This window comes from Podarcis pityusensis (assembly GCF_964106645.2).
Source record: "Podarcis pityusensis genome assembly, chromosome: 14".
Lineage (NCBI taxonomy): Eukaryota > Metazoa > Chordata > Lepidosauria > Squamata > Lacertidae > Podarcis > Podarcis pityusensis.
Genome location: NC_138039.1, coordinates 26,192,357 through 26,213,671, shown reverse-complemented (window position 1 = coordinate 26,213,671; position 21,315 = coordinate 26,192,357). Strand labels below are relative to the sequence as shown.

Sequence of the window (21,315 nt, the reverse complement as noted above, 5' to 3'; positions counted from 1 at the left end):
TTCTCTTTCTCTTTCCCTTTCTCTTTCTCTTTCTCTTTCTCTTTCCCCAAAGACTTGTTCTCTTTCAAATCACAAAGATTGGGGGGGGGGATACACAGAGCTACAGAGAACCCCACCCCTCCCACTAATAAACTAAAGAACAGCCTGGACATATAATTCAGGATACTATTTTTAATTTATAAAGTTAGGGTTTAAAAATTTATAAAGTTAGGGATATAAAAATATACAGAGCTTTCTGGGTGGGGGAACATCACCATGGACGAGAGGGGGACCCCTCTCTTTTTCCCCTCCCTCCCCCCTCCCAGGACCCCTGAGGCAGATGTGGAAACAGGCAGTGCAAGAGAAGAGGCTTCTGGGCAGTGCAAAGAAGCAAGCGTGGCCCGTTTGCCCCAGGGCAGAAAGGAATCTGGAGTGGTGGACGTGGCCAGGCCTCTTCAGTGGCCAGGAAGGAGCAGGACGAGGCTCACAGAAGGATGGGGGAGAAGAGACAGCTTTGGCAGTAAAGGGGGACTCCAGAGCACTGTGGAAAGACAGGCAAACTGCTTGCGGACAACCTCAGCCTGATCCCCCAGACCTTCACAGCTGGCTCTGGAACCACTTCAGGGCAGGCTCCTTGTTCGCAGCCACCCACTGGATGTTGGCCTTCGTCTTCTCCAGGGCCTGCTCCAGCGCTCGTGTCCCAGAGCCAAAGCCCACATCCGCGTTGTCTGCCTTGAACTGTTCCAGCTGCCGGGAGGGAGAGAAAGCAGGCAGGGGGTCATCACTGTCATCTTCGGGAAGTGTGAGGAAGTGGTCAGAATGCTGGACTAGGACCTGGGTGACTTGGGTTCGAATCCACACACACCCCATTCAGCCATGAAGCTCACTGGACGACCTTGGGGGCCAGTCCCAGTTTCTTTCAGCCTAACCTACCTTGCAGGGTGGTTGTGCGGATGAATTATCTATCACATTTATGTATATTCCACCTTGGAGGGGAGATGGAACATAAACAAGCAATTATGGATTTTTAACTAAAAAGTGCTATGTGCGTTACACTGGGGTAAGCAACACCATCCTTTGCTATATGAGCAACCCATATAGAACAGAACCCATTTTGTTTTGTAAAGAATTGGCCCACTTCTTAACACTTAATCTTAAATTTTTGCAACCTGCCCTGGGACCTGCTAGTGGAAGGCAAGGAATATATTTAAAAAGAAAAAGAATGAACACAACAGTAGCCACAGGGGTGTGGGAGGTGGGGGGAGAGGATGGATGTGCAATTCACCTGAGCAGCCCCTTTAAAAAAAACAACCTGTTTTTTTAAAAAAAATCAGTTGTTTAATTTACGCTATAACCCTTATTGATTAAAGTATGGCTGCCCAGGACAGTTTGGAAGCTCCCACTTCAAACAAGTGGAGGACAGATGTGGTGGTCTGGAACTGGGGGAGGCTGTGACCCAGCTCCATGGGGCAGTCTTTCCAGCACCCCACCAAGCCTTGGGTGTTCTGAGGAGTGCCTGGCATCCTTTGGGTGGCCTGCGAAGGGTCATGGTTTCTGGCTCATCAAGGTGTTTGCCCCCCACCCACACTCTGCACAGGTCTCCCTCCTGCTCCTCCGACTGTATACAGTCCTTACCTGCTGGAGCTCAAAGTCGGAAGCGAATCTCTGCGTCACCGCCTGGATCAGGTTGGAGAAGGAGAAGGAGCCTCCGCCGTACCTGTTTCGGTGGGTAGGGGGGTAACGGGAGGAAAGGGTGAGCCTGGGCACACACAAACACACACAACCAATGCCCCTCCCCTGTCATCAGTTCAAATCACCCCACTCACTGGTCAAAGAGCGTCTTCCAGTTGGCCCGGACAAAGTCCCACACAAGGCCCTGCCCAACCACGTTGCGGGAGATGCTGATGATAGTGGACGTGGCATCCTGACGGCGGATCTTCGTGGGGTCCAGCGAGAACTCAAGGTACCTGTGGAACCGGATGGGGGCAGGTCCTTGAGCTGGCACCACTGGCAGCAACTCCAGGGGACCCTGGGGGTCTGGGCACCCACAAAACCTCACCCTTGCCCAACCTCACCACCACCACCACCGCTGCATTACCTCTGGCATTCAGGCGCCCCAGTGGCAACTGGGCCAGGGCCTGCAACTCTGCCATGGGCCTCTGTTGGGGCCTGCTGCAGCTCTGGGTGGAGGCCATGTGGCAGACAGAGACCCCACGGTGGAGGCTCAGGCCCTGGTTCAGGCGTCGCTGTGGATCTGGAGCGCATGTGCCCGCACTGCGCTGCAACGTCATCCCATCGCAGTGAAGGCGGACCCAAGTTCGCGCCGCTGGCTGGCACCAGGCGGCCCCCTCCTGGCTGAAGCCTGGCCCTCACTCCACCTTATTCAGTCCTTGAAGACCACATCTGCCCCTTGCCGCTTGCTTCCTGGGAGTGCATCTCCCAGGGGGAAGGGGGCCACAGACCTGACCCCCGGCACCAGAGGAAGGCTGGCCCCTGCTCGTCCCTAGGCTCTGAAGAAGCCTGGCGCATCTTCCCCATCCCCACCTCCACCCTACAAGGGCCTTGTCCGGCTGGGGCCACCTCACCTCTGGAGGATCCAGGGCTCCTGGCTGCAGGCCAAAGCAGAACGGAGCTTGTCAGCCTCAGACACCACGGTGGCATTCAGGAACATCTGCCAGCCAAAGTCCCAGGCCTCCTCCCCACCTGTAGAAATGGCACTACAGTAGATGGCAGAGCGCAGGTTGGGTGCGATCCTGAAGGCAAGAATGAATAAACGATTCAATTTTTTGCATAACATTTATTAAAGTTTCTGATTTACAATTTAATTTAAAATACTCATTTTATGTTAAAGTTCTACAAATGTGCTTTCATGGTTTGGTGTGGATGTGACCCCAAACCAGCCTGAGGGATTGGCCTGCTCAAGGGACAGAGGGCTCCCCAGAGGTCTGTCCTAGACCATTCAGGCACAGCCACAAACACTTACGGGTTATTGCTGGGATTATTCATCCAAGTGTTGAACAAGTCACTGGCCAAGTTCTGGCACTCAGAGATGCCAAAGGAGCAGGCTGTGTTGATGGCGGAGATCTCGTTGTACCTGGGCAAGGAAAGGAAACTCAGGGTGTTGGACTGGATGAACCTTGAGGTCATAGAATATTGACGTTAGAAGGAGAGTCCACAACCTCCTGAGGGAGACCATTTCACTGTCAAACAGCTCTTAGTGCCAGAAAGTTTTTTGTGATGTGTAGTCTCCCTTCTTGTAACTTGTAGCCATTGGTTCAAGACCAACCCTCCAGAACAGGAGAAAACAAGGTTGCTCCGTCTTCCATGTGACAGCCCTTAAGGTATTTGAAGATGGCTATCATATCTCCTGTCAGTCACCTCTTTTCCAGGCTAAACCTACCCAGTTCCTTCAGCCATTCCTCATAAAGCTTGAGTCCTTTCCAACTCTACAATTTGGTGGTTCTATGTCTTGGAGAGAAAAGCAACTCAAGAGGCCTCCTGGCTGCAGCTTGGACCTGGAAATCCCAGGCACAGTGTGTTCCCAGCTTGGAGTACCATTCTTCAGGCACAGAGGAAGCCTCTCAGCCTTTTCCCCTGCCACTGTGAAATGATGGGATGGAGGCTTATCTTCCCACCTCCCCACTGCCCAGGGCCAAAGTGAGAGCTGGAAAGAGGAGCAAGAGGCAACAGAGCCCCCCCCCCACCTGCTGCTGCATTGCAGAGACAATTGGCCAGTAAGATTAGCCAAACCTGCTCAGCCCCTCCTTTGAGGGTTCTCCTGCCCCAACCAGGCCAGTTGTCAACCCCAGCCTAGCCCCTCCAGTGCCCCCCCCCGACACCTTCCCCTCAGTCCAAGGAAACTCACTGGTCCATCAGGCCATCTGGGATTTTGGTCCAGTTAGCGGTGAGGTTCTTATAATAATTGAACAGAGGAGTGACCTGCTTCTGGATGTATTTCTGCAGAGGAAGAGGAGAACAACCCAGCAGTCATTAGGCAACGTTCTCTCTAAGAAAGAAATGGGCCGATGCCTGCCTTGTAGCCCCCTGCCCAACTCCATCCCTGATTAGCACTAGGCTGGGAATACCCTTCCCCATTTGTAGGGTGAGGCTAGGGGGGAGTTCTCAGAGGGTGCAGGAGTGACACTCTCTCCTCCTCCTCCCTCCCAGCCCACCTGGTGCCCCTCGTCCCTGGAACCCCACCCATGCCTACCATGACCAGAGCTCACCTGCATGGGCCCATACACCTGGCTGCGGTCGAACATGAGCTGGAAGTAGCCCAGGTTGCTGAGTGCTGCACTCCAGGGCAGGTAGTCTCTCTCGTTCCCGAGGTAAAGGGTGGTGTTCAGGGCCAGCTCCGTGCTGGTGTAATTTGCCCTGGAAGATAGAGACCGCTTTGGGTGGAGGGTGTGTGTGGAGCAGGCTGGTGGGGCCCCTCCCATCCCCTGCACAGTTCAGCAGCCCTGCATTTAAGGCCACCAAGACCACAGGAAGTCATTGCCCACCCCCACAATTCTTGGATCAAAACCTAACCCAGAGTCCTGTTTGCAGTGCCAGCAGTGAGACTTATGCAGCCTTTTGCAACCTAGAGCCCTCCAGGTGTTTTAGACCAGTGATTTCCAATGAGGGTGCTCCAGGGGAGGATTGCCTAGGGGGTACTAAGAGGCAAGGGGTTAGGGTTAAGTGGGTGCTGAAGGTGTAAATGACTATCAGAATTTGAAAAGCTGGTATCACTGGTTCGAGTCCATCCATTTTGTTGAATGGATTAAATTAAATAGTTTACACTGAATTTTGAATAAATGTGCAGTTACTTGTTTCCTCGTCACTTCCCTTCTTGCAAAAGGCCTGTTTCTTTTGGGAGAGCAGCTTTGATTGTGCAAAAGTCCCAGTCAACTATAACAAGGCAATCCAAATTTGCAAAGATGTGACTGGATCCCATGCAAAAGCTGCAACGGTCTGAAAGAGCCCATAATCCAAAACATCCGGAGGCATCAGGATGTGGAAGGCTGGCCCAGGAAGATGTGAAGCTCCTGAGCATGGGCAAAGTGCCCTGCTGTCACTACTAGGGGACCCAATGGACCTTTGCAAGGGGAAATTTCTGGGCAGACGAGCTCGGGCACCTCACACTCTTTTGATTTTACACAAGAGCAGCAGTAAGCCTGGGTGTCTTGGAAAAATGAGAGCATGCACACTCCACATAAGTGGATGGAGGGTATGTGCGTCAACCCCAGACTGGCTCGCTGGTTCCAGAGGCCAGCCCAGGAAGGACCAGGCAGGTTGGACCTGAGAACACCGACAATAGCCACTTCTGCATCAAAGCAGCACAAGAACCCTGCTGTATCCTCATACGCCACCAGAGGGCACTTGGACAGAGGTTCAGCTTGAATAGGGTTGCGGGTGTATATGAAGATTAGTGACTCCCAAATACAGGGGAGCTTTAGGTAACCCAAAGTCTCACCTGGCCAGGTTGAAGGAGTCATCGATCAGCTGAGCACGGTTAAGAATTGGGATTTTCTGGAAAACAGCAGAAGTTGCTGGTCAGAATGGGAGGAACAGGAGGGAGGGGCAGGCTGGTAGGAAAGGGTGAGGGCAGGAAAGGGGCTGAAACGTTAGACCAGTGGTTTTCAACCAGTGTGCCGTGGCACCCTGGGGTGCCTTGAAACTTGGTCAGGGGTGTCGCAGGCAACACCGGCTCTGTCCCTCTTTCCTTTCCTCCCTCCTCTGATGCCCTCTTACGTCTCTGCCTCCCAAAGGCTTGCACATCCGTTTGTTGTAGCAGCCCTGGCTCTAAGGTCCGCAGGCGAATGGTGCCTCTGGGAGGCACCTCTCTTTGGGGCGGGGGCAGCTCAGAGACCAGGCACGGCAACAGCAGCTGCCCTCGGGACTCCCAAGGAGAGAGGAGAGGAGACGAGGCTGAGGGAACGCTTCCCAAGGGAGGGTGTGTGGAAAAGGGTGAGAGGCTGCCAGCTCTGCAGGCAAGGGGTGACATAACTGGGCTCCTGAGCCCCACAGGGGTGCCAGAGAAAGAATGTAATGTAGTTGGTCAAGGGAGCTATAGACTCAAAAAGGTTGAAAACCTCTGTGTTAGACCAAGCCAAATCCAGCCATAGGGGAGCCCCGCCCCACCTGCCTTGCAAGGCCAGGTTCCCACATTCGCCTGAGACTCATGATGAAGGCAGAACACTGCTGACATTTCCTGCTAGTTCAGAGTTGTGGACCAGTCCCTGGTTTGGGGCTCCCAGTCTGTCTGAAACAGCCCATTTCCTTTTGTGCTATGTCACTTAGATTGTAACCCTGGGAGCAAAGTCAGTCTTATAGCACTACTGGTTGTTGTCAGCCACTCTGGGAGCCATTTTCAGCAGAATAATTCCCTCCCACCCTTGATTTTACTGTTTTACCTTTTGTAAACCACTTTGATGGTGTGTGGGTTTTTTTGCAATCAAGTACAGTGGTACCTCGGGTTAAGTACTTAATTTGTTCCGGAGGTCCGTACCTAACCTGAAACTGTTCTTAACCTGAAGCACCACTTTAGCTAATGGGGCTTCCCGCTGCTGCCGCGCCGCCGGAGCACGATTTCTGATCTCATCCTGAAGCAAAGTTCTTAACCTGAAGCACTATTTCTGGGTTAGCGGAGTATGTAACCTGAAGTGTATGTAACCTGAAGCGTATGTAACCCAAGGTACCACTGTCGTGTATAAATTTTATGAAATAAATTAATACTGAGTCAGGAACAGTATTTCCCACACACACACACACACACACACACACACACCTCTATCAGTCGCCAAATTTCAAGGGCTGTGGAGGAGAAAGGGGGGGAGCCTTTGCCTCACAGACTCTCCAGTTAGACCTTGAAGAAGCTGAGCTGGAGGAAGATGGAGACCTGCCTGGGCTCCTAGCTGTGCTCAGATGAATGGGACCCTGGTTGTGTAGAAAGGGGAAGAAGGGAGTTCAGGTCTGTGGCTACCTGGTGGTCTGTCTTCAGCTGCTCCAGGAGCCTGTCCCAGTTCCCCTGGTCATAGTTCACTCGGAAATATCCTGTGACGTTAATGTTGAGGAGCAGCCACGTGTTAGGATCAGCCCCAGTTGAGAAGTTGGAGATCTGAGCTGCAGAAAGAGCGAGAGGGGTGACCTTGCATGTGCCCTAGAGAGACCCGTTCTCCAGAGCCAACTCCTCTCCCCCTGCCAAGGTGGGCTCAGAGTGGCCCAGCTACAAAGGGTGATTATAGGAAAGATGGCTAGAAAGGTGGACCAAGTCCACCACAAAGACTTGCCACCCAGTCAAATGAATACAAGGTAGATGCAGACCACTGAAGGGAAACAGAGAGCAGGGGCAAGTTGCCCTCTTGGCAATGGGGATGGCTGTCCCTCTTCTCTAGCTAGCCAGTGAATAGGATGGTGCCACTTTTGCCTACTTGACCACAAAACTTAATTAAAAGCCTCAACCAAGCAACCATCTTGCAAGGTTGGGGTGACCCAGTACTTTGGTCTGAAAAGCCTAATATATCATTCCCTACAGACCCTCCCAGGTGCTAAGATCAGCAGAGAGAGCCCTCTAGGTAGTTCCTCCACCCTCAGAAATTTGTGGGGGTGGCCCAGTGTGTTGAACCAAAGGTGAACTGTTCTGGACGCTCTGCAAACACCATCTCAGTAGTCAAGATAACCCCATAATTTATTAGTAGTTGTAGCAACGAACTCATATATGTTTATATTTTTTGCTTTGATGTTATCCTTATCTATGGGCTTGGGCGCTGGGCTCTGAGCCCAGAAAGGGGAACTATCTGTAAGATTTGGTTAGTTGCCACCTGTCGTCTCCTCTAGTCAGGTGAAGCGATGAGAAGTCCTAGACAAAGTGACATATACTGCTTTGTGTATTTTAAAAATGTATGAATGTTTGCTTGGGTGAGGACAACCTGTCCCCTTGCTGAGGTGCCCGTCCCATGTCTGTAAAGGCTAGGAGACCTGGCAGGCTGATTTGCTGCAAGTCTACACCCTTCTTCTTAATAAAACACTAGAACTGACCATTCTGGTGTTTTGGGCATCCTTCTTTGTTATCCTGCACCCAACCACTCCCATGAGGCCTCCTTTGGGTCTGCGGTTCAGAACACCTGAGAGAAGAAGGCATTCTCTGTGGCATCCCTTAAGTTGTGAAATTCCCTCCCCACATATATGCTGAAGACGAACCTCTTTACCCTGGCCTTTCACACCCAAGATACATGTTTTCAGGAGCCGCCCTACTCCTGTGACTGCAACTTAGCTATTTTAAATATTGAATATTGAATAGTTGTAAGCTGCTCTGGGGCCTGTTGGTGAAGGGTGGGTAATATGTTAGAGGAGGAGGAGGAGGAGGAGGAGGAGGAAGAGGAGGAGGAAGAGAAGAAGTTGTATTCAACAAACTTTTACCCTTTGAAAATTAATGGTTCTCAGTTAGCTACAGCCATGAATTTCAGTGGGTGTATTTTGAGTAAAAGTCAATTGAATGCAATAATAATCCCAGCGACATCACGGTAAAGCTGGGAAGATGGTCGCAGTGAAGGGTACCTGTTGTGCTTGTGAGCCAGTACAAGGGTATTGGATTATCTGACTTCATCGAGGAGATAGGGACGATCCAGGTGTAGCTGCAGAAAGAAACAGACAGGTGTGTCCTCCCTTGTCCTGAATCAAGTCAAAGGTCTCTTGGCTTCCAAGGAGGAGGAGGAGGAGGAGGAGGAGGAGGAGGAGGAGAGTGCACTGGCCAGGGAGTCTAGTGATGCCCTGCCAGGAACTGCCAATGGCCACAATTCTCTGGACACAAGCACACTCTTTCCTCCAGGTCTTTCTGGACTGGATGTGGCCTTTCCAGTCTGTGGAGTCTGTGGCTCAGGGCTCCCTACTTACTTGAATTGTGAGGGTCGGTCAACAACAGATGTTTGGTCCAGCAAGAAATGCTTCTGAGTGAGGCTCCCAGTAGCGGTGTCCACAGTCACCACTGGGAAGCCCATCTGCAAGGTCCACCGGTCCATGATTTCTTTGACTGTGCCAGGGAGTTCAAACCTGTCTTGATCTACTGCCTGTCCAAAGGAGGGAGTGTTAATGAGGCACAGGGATTCATAGCAAAAAAAATAATAAAAAAAATCAAGAAGACTTGTGGCAATGTAAAGCCTACCAAACGCATTATGGCATCATAAGCTTTGTGAGATGCAATCAATGCAAAACACTCAGCTGTGGCTTCTGGTCAGAGTCACACACCCCTTGCCAAAACTCTATGTTGCTTCAAGGTGCCCTCCTAGGGCTGAGCCCTCCAGCCCCACTTAAGGGTTTAGCCCTCATAGCTATGGATGGACAACCAGGAAATAACCCAGTTCTGTTGAAAACCCCAAAGGTAATATTTAAGGGGAAAGGGCAAAGCTCAGCATCTGATTTGCATGCAGAAGGTCCCAGGTTCAATCCTCAGCTGGGAGATACTTCCTTCCTAGAAACCCTGGCATGCTGCTGCCAGTCAGTGTAGACAATACTGAACTAGATTGACCTAGACTCTGACTTGGTATAAGGGAGCTGTTCCTCCCCTTTTCAGCCTCCTCCATCAAGTCGTGTGCAGAGGCAGAAGGAAAGGGAGGGGGGCTGTTGGCACAGGGTCACATGCCAGAAAGCAAAGAGTGCCCGAGAACAAAAACTACCATGAAAAGCTCTCTTCTTCCCTCCCTCCCTCTCTGGAGAATGAAGTCGGTCCGGTATTTAGCACAGGAGACACTGAACTGTTCAGCATCACAAGCAAGGGAAAGGAAAGTCTCTGCCCCCAGCAGCTTGCAGTCTAAACTTCAACAGTGAGAGATGCGACTGAAGGAGGGGAAAGGGTGGCAAAGAGAAATGGAAGCAGGTCACGGTCACTGAGGCTCCTGCGACTGGAGAAGAGGCCGGTGGGAGCAAAAAACCTAAGGCCTGGAAGAAGAAGCAAGCTTTGAGGGAATATGCAAAAGCAAAGTGGGCTGGGGGGAGGAGGTGGAGAAAAAAAGAGAAAAGGTAGAGGCAATTAAATAAGCAGGAAGGGTGAAAATCATGGGGTGGTGGATAATGCAGGAACAGAGCAGAAAGAGAGGAAGGCTGAGCTATACTCAGATCCTGTGGATTTCCCTCTTCAGCCAAATTTGACACCCGTCTAAGTGGGCAGTGCCCAGGGCAGGAGATGGGCTGACTGGCAGCCCTGATGTAGGGGGACGTGCTTAAAATCTGTTGACAGCAAAATGCCAGCAGGAGAGGAGGATTCAAAATGAGCTCAGGGTTTGAGCAACGGCTGTACCGGGGGATGCCAAATGCACAGCTGTAAGTTGTTACACACACGGAAGCAGCGCTCAGCAAAAAGCCCAAGAAGGAGATCGTGGACTGAAAGGGAGCTGCACTGCAAAGGAGCCAACCGGGCAGAGGGGACATTTGGGCCCAGGGAAGTCAATCAATGCAACCATCCTGAGGCAGGCAAGTCTAAGACCCAGGCAGCTGTTGGACCAAGGCACAGCCAGCCTTGGCCAAGCCATGTTCATTCAAAGACCTGAGTTCCTGGCATCACAGGGCCAAATGCATGCTTGCTGAGGAGAAGTCAGTGGCTTCAAGGAAAGCTCCAAAGATAACCCAGAATCTAGAAAGCCCATCCTCGAGGGTGGGGGGAGAGGCTGGAGGAAGGCCAGGGGAAATATATTTGGCCAAGGAGTGAGTGTGTGTGTGTGTGTGTGTGTGTGTGTGTTCACAGTTTCCAGATGTTTCTGAGAATTCCAGAAATTAGCTAAGAGGATGACTGTTTGCCCGCTGAAGACAAAAAGCAATTGTGTTCTTATAAATAAGGGTGGGCTTTTGAAAATGAATTAGGCAACTTCATGCAAGACAGCAAACAATATTGTGTCTAACAACCTTGTGTATGTGTTTATGGTCTCATCCAAACTTGCCCTTGCCCCCGCTGCCTTTCCCCAGGGAAACCCAATCTTTACTGCCAAATTGGAGCAAATGTCAATTGAGTTTTCCCCAGATTGATACTTGCACCGATCTATTGATAAAGAGGGTGTTTTCTGGGAGAAAGCAGCAAGAGAAGGGCAAAACCTCTCAGACCTGTGCCTAGAAAGTGCAGGACAAGTGGGAAACCACTCAGATCCACAGGACAAGGGCAAGTCTGGATGAGCCCTGTATAACCAGCACGTTGAACAAACCATCGTCCAACCAGGATGCAACAATGGTTGGGAGACCTATGAAAGCCCCTCCTCCCCCTTGGAAGAAGGCTCACCCCCACCTGCAGCTGAGAGAAGTAGCCTCCAGACACTGCCTGGCCAGGAACACAGGAAGCTGCCTTTTACTGAGTCAGACCATTGGTCCATCTAACTCAGTATTGCTTACACTGACTAGCAATGGCTCTCCAGGATTTTAGGCAGGAGCCTCTCCCAGCCCCTCCCTGGAGACACCAACCGGTATTGAACCTGGGGCCTTTGACTTGCAAGGCAGATGCTCTTCCCGCTGAGCTATGGCCCTTCCACCCTAACTAGAAGCATCCCCTGGCATTTTAAATGGACGGACTATTGGACGTACCAACTGGAGGTGATGCCAGAGGTCATCGTAGACGGTGTTTCCATATGCGAAGGCCTGAAAGTATGACTGCAGAAAGAACAGAAGGTGAATGAGAGAGAGAGAGACTGACGCCCCCCATGCCAGCTGCCGTTGGGCCCTTGGGAAGCCCATGCCTCCTTGGTGTGCAACCCACATTGCCTTTGCTCCATTAGAGTTTGCTGGGGAGGTGGGAATGCACGACCCTTCCCTTTGCTCACCCATGTCTCTCCCCACCCCCCACCCCCCACCCCACAGCAAAACAGGGGGAGGAAGCGCCAGCCCAGGGCAGGGCAGGTATCACTATGAACGACCCAGCACTTGCCAAGACAGGCCTTACCAGCAGCCCCTTTCTGAAGCGGTCCTCAGTGAGGAATTCGGAGAGCATCCGCAGGACTGAAGCTCCCTGTGGAGAGAGGAGAGGGCAGTGAAGGGAGAGGCCACAGGATGTCCTCTCTCACTCCCACCCATGATGGTTCCACGCCCAAATGGAAATCCCAAAAGCCAGGCTTGGATAATTCCACGAGCCCCAGTAATGCAGCTGATCCTCTCAGAACCACCACCTTTTCATAGGTGGGTGGCCCTCTGCCAGTCTTAGCTTTGAAGTACCAAGAGAGAGGGGCAGCTGCTCCCAGCTCAGTTCTCTGCAGCCAAAGTTGCTCCATCTGGGAAGGGAAGATAGGCAGGCACTTCACCTTCCCAACCACCCAAGGCACACTCACCTTGCTGTAGGCGATGGCATCAAAGACTTCGCTGATTTGCGCTGGTGTGTTGATCTCTGCTTCGGGGAAGGACAGCGGGTGCGAGGAAGCCAGTGCATCAATGGCCATCACACGGTACATTTCGTTGGAGACCATCAAGTCTTTCTGCAAATCAGTTCCCCAAAATCTCATGGTCCATCCTCACAACAAACGCTCTTAGGTAAGAGTGTGTGGTGGGGGACAGTGACTGGTCAAAAGCTTTATGGCTGAGCAAGGATTCAAATCTAGTTCTCCCTGGTCCAAGCTCACTGCCCACTATTTACATCCCTTTCTACCTGGAAAGTGGACCCATCATGCTCTGGAGGCTCTTCCTGTGCCACACGGGAGCCCCTTCCAGTGGCAACCACACCATTGCCACAACATAAGGAAGAGACCAGCTCTCCCCTCGCTCCTACATGGGCCACATCCACACTCTGCCTCTGTGTGGGTTTATTTTCATAGAATCATGGAGTTGGAAGAGACCACGAGGGTCATCCAGTCCAACTTCCTACAATGCAGCAATTCTTCTTTTCTTTTTCTTTTTTTGTCCAATGCAGGGCTTGAACCCTGAGAGTCTCATGCTCTTCCAACTGAGCTAGCTCTCTTCCTCAAGCCAGCTTAATTCTCAGAAGCCATGAAAATTATAGTTTTGTGGGGAGATTGGGGTTGTGTACACCATGCATTTAAAGCACACACACACCCCAAAAATCCTGAGAACTGTAGTTTGTTGAGAGTGCTGGGAATTGTAGCTCTATGAGGGGTAAGCTACAGTTCGCAGAATTCTTGCAGTGAGGTGAAGGTGTTTTAAATGAGTGTATGAAAGACCTTATCAGCACCTTCAGAGAAATCCAGGGACCTTGAGATCACTTGGAAAGCGGCCATCTTTGGTTTCCAGGGCGAATATGTCTCCAAACCCCCCACTACCCAGCCCTCTCCTTTTGCCAGCTACCTTTGCAGAGCTCAGGCTGCCTGAGAAGGACTTGGGTCAGGAGCTGCATTATTCCTCAGAAGCCTCCCAGCACCACCCAGCCCTGTTCTATCTCACAAAAGCAACTTACAATATCCCAGGTGGGCTCCGCCGCATCGGCACCAAGATATTCCACATAGGATGCAAAGCCCTCGTTCAGCCACAGGTCATTCCACCAACGGAGGGTCACGAGGTTCCCAAACCACTGGGGGTGGGGAAGCAGGAGGTTAGTCGGCCTTGAAGCCCCCTCAAAGACTCCCTCGGTGCATGGTATTGGGTGGGTTTGAAGTGTGTCAGGTGCCCAGCCAACAATCACCTCATGGGCTGGGAGAAGTCTTCAGAAAACAGCCAGTGAGAGTGAAAAGGGTCTATTGACTGAGCAGGAGCTCCTGGGAAGAGCCTTGCAGCTAGACCATCCTGGTCTACAACACAGACCATCCTGTCCAGCACTCGGATCTCCCAGTGGCCAACCAGGTGACCCAGGGGAAAGCCCATCAACAGGACCCAAGTGCAAGATCCCCCTCCCCACTCAAGTGGCCCGTGTGGTTCCAAAACCCGTAGAGAGTACCTGATGGGCCACTTCATGAGCGATGACGGTCAGCACCCGCTCCTTGTTCCCAATGGAGGAGAAGTGTGGGTCAAAGAGCAAGGAGTTCTCACGATAGGTCAACAGCCCCCAGTTCTCCATGGCGCCGGCATTGAAGTCCGGGAGGGCAACCTGGTCTGGGGAGAGAATGTTCCATGAGCCAGGCTGGGACCACCAGCCAGGCTTCCACAGCTGGGAGTCAGTTGTCACTCCTAGGCCTTTTTAGAAGCAGTGCTGTATATATTAAAAACCACTTGTGAACAGCACTATCATACTGTAAAGAGTTGGCGGGGCTGCAGACCTGCCCTATCATTCAGCCACAGGGAACTGAAGTCCCAAGCCAGGTTCCCCCACCTTGCTGCCTTCCAGGTGTCTTAGACTACCTCTGTGATTCCTGCATTGCAGGGGCTTGGACTAGATGAGCCTTTGGGTCTCTTCCAAAGCTACCATACCGTCATCCTATTAACTTCCATCAGGCCCAGCCAGCATGGATGTATTGTCTACTCCAGCACAGCCAAGCTGGCTGCGGCTGATGGGAGTTGCAGCCCAAGACTTCCAGAACATCCTAGGTTTCTCTAAGCATGGTCTGTGGAAACAGTTGAACAGTCAGGAGAAGAAGGTTATAAGAACCAAGGAGGGCCCATCTGGTCCAGCATCCTGTCCTTCCAGAGGCCAACCAGATGTCCCAGTGTGATGCCCAGAAGCAGGACCTGAGCGCAACAGCAGCAGCAACACTCCCCGCTAGTGATTCCCAGCAACTGCCATTCAGAGGCATTTAATGTCTCTGACAGTGGAGATCAGGCTTCAGAATAAGCAGGAATGAATCATAAGAGCAGAGGCGGATTTAGGGCAGCGTGAATGGTGTGGAGGTACTGGGCATGCAGCCAAAGAGAGGGTCTTCTCAAAGCCCAGGAATCGCTTGCCCAGTTTCGGGAAGGAGGTGTGAGGGCTCTGGCAGGGTCCTAGAGCCCTCCTTCCTAAAGCTGGGCAAGCACTCACCAGGCTTTGAGAAGGAGTAAGGAGGGCTCTAGGACCCTGCCAGAGCCTTGCATGCCCTTCCCAAAGCCCGCTCCTTGTCCGCTTCCCTCATGTCAGCCCTCCCTCCTGCTTCTGCACCAACCTAGTTTGCGCAGCGGGTAAGGTGTGGCATAATGCTTCTCAAAGAAATCCAGGATGGGTCCAGTGACATTGATGCCGTAGCCTCCCTGGCCCTCTGCAATGGCTTTGGGGCGGCCCCAAATTCGCATCTGAAATGGAATAGGGATGTCTCAGCAAGGATCGTCAGTGGAGGACCAAGCCTGGGTGGGAGCAGGGCCTGGGGTCCCTGCCTGGAATAGGTGCCCAGAAATCCCTCCGAGCAAGGAGAGCTCCCAAGGCCCTCAAGAAGGAGGCGGTCTTCCCCACTGCCACGCCTACCGAGACGTTATTCTGTTGTCCCTGCACATAGTCAAACTGGCTGACGATGAAAGCAAGCAAGTAGGTTGACATCTTGAGTGTGGGTTGAAATACTGTCCGGTTCCATAGCTGTCCCTCCAGCTGCATCTGTGTGGTGCCTAGAGTGCGGGGAGGAGAAGAGACCATAAACCTGCTCTGCTGATCTTGCCTAAAGTCAAGACCCAACCATGACCCCTGTTTATCTCCAAAACCCCATAACTTTTTGTCTGCATTTGCAGTTTCTGGAGTCCAAGGGTCCCAATCCCAGTGCAGTTGGTAGACTACATTGTTGGACTGAATGTGGCCATTCACCTTGTGAGTGTCATCAGTTAACACCAGGCAAACAGGCATTGTTACCCCAGAGAGAAGGAGGAGGCAAGAGGGTCCTGCCCTCAAATGACAGCACCCAGCTCAATGCTGTGCATTGCTCTCACAGTTCCTTTGCTCTGTGGCTGAGTCCATTCTGAAGCAGGATCCTCTCCCTCCAGCACGTTTTTCCAGTTGCCCTCACTTGCTTCCCTTTCTCTCATTTGGTGGACAGCTCCCAACAGTGCCAGCCCTGATGGCTGAGGTGGAATTACTGTTAAGCCCATTAATAGTGAGGCCAGTGTGAGCTGACCACAAGCCTGGGAAGAACCAGTTAAAGAGGAACCTGACAGCTGACTGTTAAAGGGGGAAAACCAATTCCATTCAACATACAAAGAGGGGTCGGACAGGCACAGTAAAAAAGGGGAAGGGGTTGAGTCAGTTGTGGTTGGATGAGAGAGGGTGGAGTGCTGGTGTGGCAGAAGGTGATTGGGTAGAGGATGAACAGGTAAGATGACATATCTGTCTATATAGCGTGCATCCTAATGGACTCTTTGGACTCTGGCTGGGAATTTGGTGTGAGCCTCTGTACTTGAGCTCCCAAGGGAAATCGCCTCCCTCCTCCCACACAGGCTTCTTCCCTTCAGGAAGGCTGATTCAGCAGCTTTTGGACCCCAAACTTCTGGTGATTCGAAGACTTCTCTCCCCCATTCCACTGGACACAGAGTCCGTCCCCCCCAAGCATGTCCTGACTCCAGACTTTGCATAATGGGAACGCCATCCAGTACCTGTGGGAAGCAAGAGGCACCCAGTGTGGGCACAGAAACCTCCCCCTCAGTCTCCTCCCACTTCCAGTCTGGCTCTCCCCTCCTGCCCTTCTACCCATGCAAGGAAAGAGCAGCAATCTCTTGGGAGAGGAGGGAGGCGGTCATGAACACAGATGGAAACTGAGGAGGAGGAAGTGGCAGGTGTGCTTCACCACCACCACCAAGGGGAGTCCCTTTGCCCCACCCTCCCTTCACCCCCTTACTCTGCACAGGCATGTTGGAGAGAGCCACATGGTCAGATGGGTGGATCAACACGATGCTGAAGGTGGCCTTCATGGCCGGCTCATCAAAGCAAGGAAAGGCCTTCCGGGCATCAGCCGCCTGCATCTGCGTTGTGGCCACCACCCTGGGAGGAGGACAGAGGCTGGTCAATGCATGTTCCCCCAGGTCCACCCGCCAGGTCCACCCGTCTTCTTGATTTATTGAGACAAGGGGGCTTGTGTCTTCCAGGGTCTGCCCTGCTTCTTAGCTGCCCAGATATTTTCAAGGCAAGTTGCAATGCAAATGCCCACCATGGGAGGAGGTAGGTGTGGGTGGAGCTCCCCAGGTTGGGTGTAGGTGGGGAGTACCTGGAGCTCTTGAGCAGGGGCGTGGGGGGCATAGCCCCTTTTCTGAGTCAAGTGGCAACAGTCTCCATCCCAACCTCAGAAGTTCCAGGCCTGATTTGGCCATTACCCTGTCCTAGAACGGGGGTGGGGGGGCATTTCATGGGGGGGCAGTTCCAGCTCAACTCTGGAACTTTCAAGCAATGCCACCTAGTCACTCACCACAGTGGCACCAGGTCCCTGCTAACAGTGCTATGTCGCATCCGTCCCACTTTGCTCTCCTGTAAACTGGTCTCCTCTCAACATAAGGCAAGCAGGAAGGGGTGGCAAGAGGGCTATGGGGGATCAGCCGCCCTGGGTGGGGCACCTCCACATCAAACTAAACAACAGGTTGTGGTTTGGGGTTCTACAGAGGCCCTAGGGAGGACACATCAAGGACTTGCAAAAGGGAAAAAGGAGCTGTGGGCAGGTAGGAGAAGCTTTGGAGTGTACAAACGGCTGGGGAGTCCCTTGCCTTCATCCGCAGCACCACCTTTTGCTGCCGTGTCCCATTCTGGGTGGATTTTCCTCCAGGTCCTTGCTAGGGATCTCTGTGGCTGCCCCAGAGCTGCAGGGTTGGTGACCTGGTGCCAGGTGGGAGGAGAAGCCCAGCCTGTCCTGAGGGCAGGTGGGTGCCAGGCAGCAGAGAGGGATGGCTCTGGCCTCCCCCCTGCTTCAGATGCTGCTAACACAATCCAGTGTCTATAGCCTCCCCAACTCGCACCCTGCCAGGCTTGTCCAGAGATCTTCCCAGACATGGAGACTGGCTGCAGGAACTGTATTTTTCATAGAACCATAGAACTGTAGGGTTGCCCCACCACACAACCACACACACACAGTTCCACCTACTTGCGAACCCCATCCTCCACGTATTCACTGCGATAGAAGCCAGCCAGGTCATCCGCCAGCTCCCCACGGAAGATGCTCAGCAGCTCATAGGACGCATTCTGCTGGAGGCTTCCGCTAAGCTGCACCACCAGGTATTCAGTGTTCTCCTGCAGCCAGGTCCGAGAGATGGCTGGTGCTGTGGACCCGTTTACCCCACGCAGAGAGACGAGGTTCCCCGCTTGCTCGGTGTAGCTGAGCTTCTTGCTGTGGATGAGGATGAGGTCAGTGGGCTCCACGCACACAAATTGCACTGTGCTGTTGCCCGTGAAGACATAGAGTCCTTGAGCATCCTGGGTCAGGAAGGGTTGCAGGGTGACATCATAGTGCACGGGCTCGAGGGTCTTGGGTAGCCGCATTTGATTCCAAGGGTCGTTTGGGTTGGTCGTAGTGCCAGGAACACTGGGGGTGGCAGCACTGGTGGTGGTAGCAGCGGTAGCTCTGGTGGTGGTAGTGGCGGTAGAGATGGAGCTAGATGGGGTTGGGTCAGACACATCATTGCTTGACTTCTGCTTCTCCTCTGCATAGACAACCGCCAGAGCAATGATGGTGGCCACAGCGGCAACCGCAAGAACGATCCCAACTATGCCCAGCGTCTTGCTGATGAAGAAGCCTTTGGCCATGGTTGAGGATGGCAGGAGGGAGAATCTGTGAGAAAGAGAAGGCAAGGACCTGCAGCCCTCTTATATGTGGGCTCTGGGGTTTTACTGATCCTGGTTCATTAGTTAATCATCAAACAGCTGAGAGATGGGCAAAGGTCACTGAGGCTTCCCAATCTTGCAGACAACTTCTTCCCTTGGCCCTGTGGGAGAGTTAATGGGGAACTGAGAGCCAGCAGCTTCAAAGTGCATGCAATCTTTACCTGCCTCTCTCTCACTCCTGGAGGGTGGGGCAGGGTGGGTGGGTGTGAATCCTTCCTTTCGTCTGCCCTAGAATCACAGAATTGATTCCAAGAACCCCAAGGTCATGCAGGAATCACCTGAATCACCCAACATTCAACTTGGATGACGTCTGATTTTAATGCTATTGCCAGATCGGGTGTAATTTCATATATACCTCTATCATTCCTCTCCTTCCTTTTTCTCTAAACTTTCTCTACAAAGCCCCAACCACAGTAATCTTTCCTCATAGGGATGTTGCTCCACCCCCCCCAATCATTTTGATTGCCCTTTTCTAACTGTTTCCAACTCTACAACAGCATTTTTAAGGCAATGTGACCTGAAATGGGCAGTATATTCCAAGTGTGCTTGTCCCATAAAGGTAAAGGTAAAGGGACCCCTGACCATTAGGTCCAGTCATGACCGACTCTGGGGTTGTGGCGCTCATCTCGCTTTACTGCCGAGGGAGCCGGCGTACAGCTTCCGGGTCATGTGGCCAGCATGACTAAGCCATTTCTGGTGAACCAGAGCAGCACACGGAAACGCCGTTTACCTTCCCGCCGGAGCGGTACCTTTTTATCTACTTGCACTTTGACGTGCTTTCGAACTGCTAGGTTGGCAAGAGCAGGGACCGAGCAATGGGAGCTCACCCCGTCACGGGGATTCGAACCGCCAACCTTCTGATCAGCATGTCCAAGGCTCTGTGGTTTAACCCACAGCGCCACCTGCGTCCCGCTCATCCCATAGATTTGAATAAAAACATTGTTATATTGGCAGTCTTGTTTTTCATAGCATCATAGTTAACTCCCTCCAGTGCCGGAATCACAGCTAAAGAGTCCCCAACCCTCTGTTTAAAAACCACCAATGAAGGTTTAACTACCACTTTTCGAGGTAGTCCTTTCCATTATCAAACAGCTCTTACTGTCAGAAAGTTATTCCTAATGTTGGAAAGTGAGCAAGGTCCCAGGTAAAGAAGATTGTTAACTTAGGATGCTAGAATATGCAGAACTTGCAGGTTTAACACACAGAATAAGAGAAGAAGAACATATATTGAAAGAAGAGTAGAAAGTATTTATTGAATATATGGGAAATAATTGCACACCGCTGAAAACGCTGGCAGTATTAAGATAAATTCAACAACGTGATTAATGTTTGAACAATGTAAAAATGGAGAACTGATTTAAACAGTTATAGCAAAATATGCAGGAATGGAAGATTTGCACAATGAACCATGGAAGGAGGAGAAGGGAAGTCACTGGATATTTAAAAGTATGTAAAATGTTTATTCTGAAATGTAAAAATTGAAAATTTAATAAAAACTATTTTTTAAAGAAAAGAATGTTATTCCTAATGTTTAGTCAAAATCTCATTTCTTGTAATTTGTAATTTCTTGTCATTTGAATCTATATTGGTTTTGAATCTATATTGGTCTTACCCGCTTCAGCGACAGAAAACAAGCTCACTCCATCTTCCATGGGAAGATATTTGAATATATTTGATATTTCAACCCCTTTCTTAATGATCACTAGCATGGAATTTGCCTTTTTCTCAGCTGCCACACAGTAGGTTGATATGTTTATCACATTATCTGCCAGAGGCCCAAGATCTCTTTCTTGGTCAGTCACTGCTGGTTCAGACCCCATAAGCGAATATATTAAGTTAGGATGCTTCCTCCAGTGTTCATCTTTCACTTACACCGAATCACATTTGTCATTTTAATGTCCTTTCACCTAGTTTTGCAAAGATTCTTTCGGAGTTCCTCGCAATCCCTTCAGTGAAGGAAAAGCTTTCTGAAAGCCTAAGTACACTATGTCTACAGAATCACCCCTCTCTGGTGCCTGCCCTCGACAGCTCTGACAACATTATTACAGGACCTAACTATGTCATCTGCAACATGAGGGGTTAATTCACCTCTTCTGGAGTGATCTGCATATCATCATCTGCCACCTGTGCCTTTCTAGAGTCTGCATGGGACAAACAGGCCAGTCTCCACTCAGAAGAATAAATGGACAGAACTCTGGTGTCAGCAATGGCAATAACTAAAAATTAGCAGGGGAACATTTTCTCCTTCCAGGACACTCTGTAACTGGCTGTAGAGCAGCTACCCTTAAACAAAGGAGTTTCAAAGGAACTGCCTGCAATACGAAACCACTGAATTGCAGTTCGTTAAAGGTGCAGTGCTATCACTTGCTGTGACAAAGGTAGTTCTTTTTTTAGATGAATGGCATGTGCTGATTGGCTTATGAGTGCCAAGATGCCTGTGTTATCAAGAACTTTTTGAGTGAATAGCCTCTATTAATACTTATACCGGTAATCATCTGTACATTTTTTGTTTGTCTAACACTTCCTTCTGACCTCACTGCTCACAATCCCCTTCCCAACCTTGTATATATGTGCCTGCAACTCAGGGTCATCCTTCTTTCATGTATCTGACAAAACGAGCTCTTTAGTCTTTAAGGTGCCACAAAACCCTGGAGCAGGCAGAAGCTAACCATCTCCTGCATAGGACAGTGTCAAAATTGGCCAGCTGTATATTATTATTATTATTATTATTATTATTATTATTATTATTC

General features: G+C 51.2%; 1 protein-coding gene across 3 annotated transcripts in view; it reads right to left on the bottom strand.

The window, feature by feature from the left end:
- Positions 1–151: 151 nt before the first annotated feature.
- Positions 152–21,315, bottom strand: part of ANPEP (alanyl aminopeptidase, membrane) — a 31,730-nt gene continuing 10,566 nt past the window's right edge. For 2 of the 3 annotated variants that reach the window (XM_080981772.1, XM_080981771.1), the window contains exons 2-21: positions 17,829–18,659; positions 16,599–16,741; positions 15,245–15,381; positions 14,949–15,075; positions 13,811–13,965; positions 13,334–13,447; positions 12,258–12,401; positions 11,876–11,941; positions 11,521–11,586; positions 8,854–9,026; positions 8,518–8,594; positions 6,944–7,083; positions 5,435–5,490; positions 4,206–4,353; positions 3,845–3,936; positions 2,963–3,073; positions 2,565–2,732; positions 1,806–1,946; positions 1,615–1,696; positions 152–726 (exon numbers count right to left, since the gene is read on the bottom strand). In XM_080981772.1, coding sequence (XP_080837898.1) covers positions 577–726; positions 1,615–1,696; positions 1,806–1,946; positions 2,565–2,732; positions 2,963–3,073; positions 3,845–3,936; positions 4,206–4,353; positions 5,435–5,490; positions 6,944–7,083; positions 8,518–8,594; positions 8,854–9,026; positions 11,521–11,586; positions 11,876–11,941; positions 12,258–12,401; positions 13,334–13,447; positions 13,811–13,965; positions 14,949–15,075; positions 15,245–15,381; positions 16,599–16,741; positions 17,829–18,487 — 2,949 coding nt within the window. In that variant the 5' untranslated portion in view covers positions 18,488–18,659 and the 3' untranslated portion in view covers positions 152–576. Of the gene's footprint in view, positions 727–1,614; positions 1,697–1,805; positions 1,947–2,564; positions 2,733–2,962; positions 3,074–3,844; positions 3,937–4,205; positions 4,354–5,434; positions 5,491–6,943; positions 7,084–8,517; positions 8,595–8,853; positions 9,027–11,520; positions 11,587–11,875; positions 11,942–12,257; positions 12,402–13,333; positions 13,448–13,810; positions 13,966–14,948; positions 15,076–15,244; positions 15,382–16,598; positions 16,742–17,828; positions 18,667–21,315 lie in introns of all 3 variants that reach the window. The other variant, XM_080981773.1, reaches the window with a different exon arrangement.